The sequence below is a fragment of the Primulina huaijiensis genome, chromosome 5 (genome assembly GCF_012295235.1).
Source record: "Primulina huaijiensis isolate GDHJ02 chromosome 5, ASM1229523v2, whole genome shotgun sequence".
Lineage (NCBI taxonomy): Eukaryota > Viridiplantae > Streptophyta > Magnoliopsida > Lamiales > Gesneriaceae > Primulina > Primulina huaijiensis.
The window spans coordinates 16570746-16576878 of NC_133310.1; the positions used below are offsets into that span (position 1 = coordinate 16570746).

Consider the following 6133-nt stretch of genomic DNA (forward strand, 5'->3'; position numbering starts at 1 on the left):
CTTCAATGGTCCTTAGCACCAATTCTTGGAGTTCGTGCAGTTCATGCTATGCGTCTTTTCTTGCGAAGACAGCCTTGCATGGGAAGAAAGGTAGCATATTTTATTTCCTTTCCATACTTTTTAAATGTAAGTTTTTTTATTCTAAAAAAAAGGGTTTTGCAATTAAAGATCATGCAAGTAAAACTTCGTACCGTTTTCTTACAAATTTGAATCTTGTCACCTTTTATTTTTAAATTTACTAAAATATTACAATTATATTTTGTGCTGCTACCTCTTTGAATTTGAGCTTCGGATCTCCATTACAATGACTTCGTCGCCAAGATCCTTGTCCGGGCTTCATCTTCACTCCACGTTGTATATACAGATAATAATACATATCCATTTCGAATTTTGAATTGCGATGTAATGTTTTATCATAAATTTGATTTATATATTTTTATGTAAATATTATTTATATTTGATCAGTGTGTGAATTATTAAAGTTATTTAGAACTTTACATAAAAAATTTAAAAAAAGTTAATGTGAGACGGTCTCACGGGTTAATTTTATGAAACACATCTTCAACACGATTCAATTCATGAAAAATATTACTTTTTTTCTAAATTTATTACTTTTCACCTTAAGTATGAATTAGATTGACCTGTCTCACGGAAATAAATCCGTAAGATCGTCTCACAAGAGACATATTTTAAAATATTTAAACAATAATTAAATGAAGAGTAAGTCTCTTGTAATACTGTCTCACGAATCTACATCCGTGACACAGCTCGACAAAATCCATGTCTACTATGAAAAATAATAATTTTGACATAAAAAAGTAAACATAAAAAAATATTTTTTTAAGAGTTGGTCCGCATCGGAGATCCATATCACAAAATTGATCATTGAGACGATTTCACAATAGTTTTTGTGTTAAATGAATGATCTCTCGTTAGACGGTTTTACACATTATATCCTTGAAACCGGTTGACTCAATCCATACTCATCGTGAAAAGTATTATTTTTAACATGAAAAATAATATTTTTTCATTAGTTGGATCGAGTCAAAATCCATATAATAAAATTGATTCTAAAACAGTCTCACATAGTTTTTATGTAATTTAATATGTAAAATTATACAATACTTTGTAATAAAACTAATAATTCGATTTGACACTACACTAGTAGAATTTCCTTGATTTACGTCGCATATTCAATGAAGTCCTAGGTAGATAATTGCCGAAGTAGATGCACGTGAAGTAGTAGCGTCAGTAATAGGGTATCATTTTACTTCACATTATAACCGAAGTCGTATCCAAGAAATTAGCGAAATACTTGGCCAGTTCAATGAGGGAAAATGGGTCCGGAATTAGACCAATGCCGAAGTAAAACGTCTTTTACTCTATCGATTTCGTAAAGTGCAGAAGTAATAGCTTATTGCGACGATTTTAGTGCCACAGTTTTTTAAAAACCGTCGTTAATTAGCGACAGTTCAGAAATATACAACGTCGCTAATTTTTGATATAAACCGTCACTATTTAGCGACAGTGTATATTTCTAAACTGTCGCTAATTAGCGGCGATTTTTGAATTAAACTGTCGCTAATTAGCTACGAANATTCCAACATTCAGAAATTTACCAAAAGTTGAAGCTAAAAAAATTTACCGCAAATCGAAACAAAAATCACCTAAAGAGAAATTTATTACAGATGTGAAGTTGTGTGAGACAAATGGACCGAATGGGGGGATATTTATAGACAATTGGCGAAGGTTTTGAGAAAAACCGTTGCTAATTATAGCGACGTTTCCGTAAACCGTCCCTAAATATATCGACAGTTTCTAACAGCGACAGTTTTAATAAAACGGTCGCTATAATTAGCGACGGTTTGTAAACATCGTCGTTAATTAGCAACGTTTATAATTAAATTGTCGTTAATTAGCGACTGTTTTAGTAAAACTGACGGTGTTTACAAACCTTCGCAAGTTTTATAAATGGCGACGGTTTCAGCTAAAACCGTCGCAAAATTTTGCGATTTTTAACAACCATCACTCACACCTAATTTTTTTGTGGTGTAACTTCATAGTTTATATTGATTTAAGAAGTAAATGTTTTATATAACTTCACAGATTTTGTATTTTGGTGAAGTAATTGATGCGAACGACTTCGTTGTTATGGAACTATGATGAAGTAAGTATATTCTATAACTTCTCCATAATTTTTATTTGTTGAAGTATTTTGTTACTTCACAATTTACATTTATTGACGAAGTAGTCGATTTTAAAGACTTCATTTTTTTTTATTATAGTGAAGTAATTAATAAAGAATGACTTTACAATTATTGAGTTGTATTAAAAGTTAACTATCGATTCATCTTTTATAAAGTAATAAAAAGGAATTAAAAGTTAAGTATGGTTCATTTTTTACTTCACTAAATATAAATTTTTATTTTTTATTAACTTTTTACTTCATCAAAACTACTCTGTCGAAGTAAAATATTACAAAAAATTAGAAGTGAAGTCCGTATTTTTAAATTTTGAAGTAAAAATAATTTTTACTTCGTCGGTGTTATTAGCGAAGTTGATTGATATATACTATTTCATAATTAATAATCGTCGAAGTAACCAGTGACGAAGTAAAAACCAAAAATTCTACTAGTGCTATAATCATATGGTATGATGCATTTACTACATAGGTTGTACTCAAAATATATAATCATATAGTAATAAATAGCTTCGAATAATGGGCGACCTCATGATTGAGTCAATTTTGTATTTCCGATATTATATTACATATGAAATTTGTTTGCTGTTGAAGAAACTGCTAGCTAGTGTGCAGAAACTTAAAAGCGAACTGAATATTTCACTTTTTCTAGCCATTTGATTCATCGATTCTGATTTGTGATTGAAACTCCAAGTATCCAATGCAATTGATGAGCACTGGGGGCGTTGGAGTTGAAAACGGGAAAAAAGTGCTTGATTTACTAGTGTCATCAATCACCTTATTTTTCAAAATTTTGTATTAAATGGGTGTCTTATTTTTATATTTAAAGATGAGTAGGTTTCTTGTGAGACGGTCTCACGAATCTTTATCTGTGAGACGTGTCAACCATATCGATATTCACAATAAAAAGTAATGCTCTTAGCATAAAAAGTAATATTTTTTCATGGATGACCCAAATAAAAGATTCGTCTCACAAAATACGACCCGTGAGACAGTCTCACACAAGTTTTTGTCTTTAAAGATAGGTAGTTGTGAAAATAAAATTTTCATTTTTACTTAATAAATGATTTTCAAAAAAGAAATTGAGGATATCATATATATCTTGCATTAAGATTCGTCCGTCTTATGCTTTATATTATAAATTTGTTTATGCTTTCTATCATTCCAGAAAAGATTTATGTGTGATCAATCAAAGTGGTTCATAAAACCTCACATGTCACACACACACACACATAATATGAAAACTTTATTTCTAATCTTATATATTTATCTTTTTGTAATTTTATCATCTTTTTTTTAATCAAATTTTAGTCTTTGTTGGTTGACATAACTACAATGTAATACTTTTGTGATGTCAACATGACGTTGATTTGTACAACGTTACATCAACATTCCAAATTAAAAATGAATAATTACCAAAAAAATAAAAGAAATAATATTAACACTGAAATTTGACAACATAAATAATCAAAATCAACAAAATTTTAATGAGGTTCAAAATTGATAGTAGTATATTAGCAATAAAAAAACATAGAAGGAACATAAATTCGAATAAAATCTACAAAATTTTAATGAGGTTCAAAATTGAATAATAACTCCAAAAAGCAAAAAACAGCGACGCCTACCATTGTATATATTCAAACTACATACAATGTAGAAGAATTTATCCTTTGCTTGGAAATAGAGAACAAGTGGGCCACAAATAGAGCTCACTTTCGGTTTCTATAGGATGATTTGTGTCTCCTCTCTGTTCTTTATCTTTGTTCCAAAAATTCTCACATGTCACCTCACTATACCACTCCTTTTCTTCCTTCTTATTCACAACCAATCTCCCACACTTTCTCCTCACTCACCTCCAATCTGTTTTATTCTTATGATCAAAAGGGTTGTCAAATTTTCTTGACTACTTGTGATATATTAAAAGTGACATAATATTCACCAATGTGATTGAATTCTCTTCAAGTTTGCATGGATTCCTCAGACTGGTTGCAGCAGGTAATATTTGTGTTCAAATAATATGTAGTTGGAATATGTATATATGCATGTGTTTTGCCAATGCCATGCATTTTTTTATTTCACAATTATTTTCAACCTGGGAAGTTTGTTGAGAGCACGGATATATAATGAGGTTGGATATGAAGCCAAGGCTGAGTTCTAAAAGTAACTTGTTTTAAGTTCGAATTCGGCCCGAATCAAAGCACTAAAATGGCGAAACAATTAAAGAACCATCAACAAAATAGCATATATTCAAACCCAGCTCAAGTTTTTTAATTAGTTTCGAATATCAAACAAATTGTGTCGTCCTTTCATGCTTGCCCGGAATACTAGAACTTAATTTACAGATGATATACGTCACTAAAACTTGTACTTTGTTGATTTTTTTCAGGGAACAATTTCCGAAGAGAATCGAGGACTGGATTCTTCACCAATCACGCCACTATCTGATGAAGAAGACATACTCGCGTGTTCCAGGCCTCTAATGGAGAGGAGCCTTATTCGTCCCCAGCACGAGCAAGCCCTAAAATGCCCCCGATGTGAATCTACGCACACCAAATTCTGCTACTACAACAACTACAGCCTCTCGCAGCCAAGATACTTCTGCAAAACGTGCCGCCGTTACTGGACGAAAGGGGGCACCCTACGCAACATTCCTGTTGGCGGCGGCTGCAGGAAAAACAAGAAAGTCTCCTCCAAGAAACCATCTTCAGATTCCGATCTCCGGACATCTGTACCGATGTCCGATCTTCACGACAACGGCCAGAAAAACTACAGTGAATTAAACTATAACCATAACCAGATGAACAGTTCCACCGAGCTTCAGCTTGCTTTTCCTCACGACCAAATTCACTTCTCGCCACTCCTTCCAAATGGGCTTTTTAGCGGTAACTTTAACGTTACAAACACCAGTTTCTGGATCGAAAATCCTGCCCAAATCGACTTTATGGAGAACAAATATGAAAGCCTTTTGGGGAGAGATGATTTGATGGGTGGGGTTAACGGCAACTTTCATAGCATTTGCTCTTCATTTGAAGTAATCCCGTCTGTTGATCATCATCAGCATCAGAATGGGATTCACAATTCGGCTAATGGAACGATTCTTGAAAGCAATCATCATCAAAATCTTGAGGTGGACATGAAACCAAACACATCGTCCACAAATGTTCTCTCACTCGAATGGCATGATAATCATCAGCAGGCCGCAGCATGTAATTCTGATCCAGGGATTGGTTATCTTGGTGGGATTGGATCCTGGATTGGATTGATGAATGCATACGGATCTTCAAATCCATTAGTCTAATACTATAGATTAATTAAATTAAGATGGAATTTTTTTCTTTGTTTTTTGTTCATCTTGTTGCATTTATTAAATTGCAATCAACGTAAGATTTAATCGGAAATATTAATCTTACTTAGAGAGAGGGTTTAAAATTTCATTTTAAACTTTTTAAGTTTTTTGTCTTATGTTTAGCAGTTTTAATTGACTTATAATTACTAAGTGGATGAGTGTGAATTGGGAATGTTGAAGGCCCGAGTAAGATAAATATATATGTTATTAAAAAATGCTAGCTTTATGTACCTTATTTATTTGACAAAAAATTGTGTGAGACGGTCTTACGGGTCGTAATTTTGTGAGACAGATCTTTTATTTGGGTCATCCATGAAAAAATATTACTTTTTTATGCTAAGAGTATTATTTTTTATTGTGAATATTGATAGGGTTAACCCGTTTCAAAGATAAAGATTCGTGAGACCGTCTCACAAGAGACCTACTCGATTTATTTTATATGCTTTATTGTTTTTTTTTTCAATATTATATTGTTTTGAGCTGAATGATTATTTTTTATTTTTTTGACTTTTAAAAATCCATAATCTTACAATTTACAAAAAAACATACATACTACAATCCTGAGTATAATAAAATGTATAAAATTG

General features: G+C 32.0%; 1 protein-coding gene across 1 annotated transcript; it reads left to right on the forward strand.

The window, feature by feature from the left end:
* Window positions 1–3967: 3967 nt before the first annotated feature.
* On the forward strand, window positions 3968–5723 carry LOC140977537 (dof zinc finger protein DOF5.6-like). The gene is made up of 2 exons (XM_073442284.1): window positions 3968–4195; window positions 4587–5723. The coding sequence occupies exons 1-2, from the start codon at window positions 4169–4171 to the stop codon at window positions 5496–5498; spliced, it is 939 nt and encodes a 312-aa protein (XP_073298385.1). The 5' UTR covers window positions 3968–4168; the 3' UTR covers window positions 5499–5723.
* The last annotated feature ends 410 nt before the right edge of the window (window positions 5724–6133 follow it).

Bases quoted from the DNA above. Each gene is read 5' to 3' on its own strand.
- LOC140977537 (XM_073442284.1), top strand. From the start codon at position 4,169: ATGGATTCCTCAGACTGGTTGCAGCAG. The intron at 4,196-4,586 runs GTAATATTTGTG...GATTTTTTTCAG, and splicing joins CCTCAGACTGGTTGCAGCAG to GGAACAATTTCCGAAGAGAA.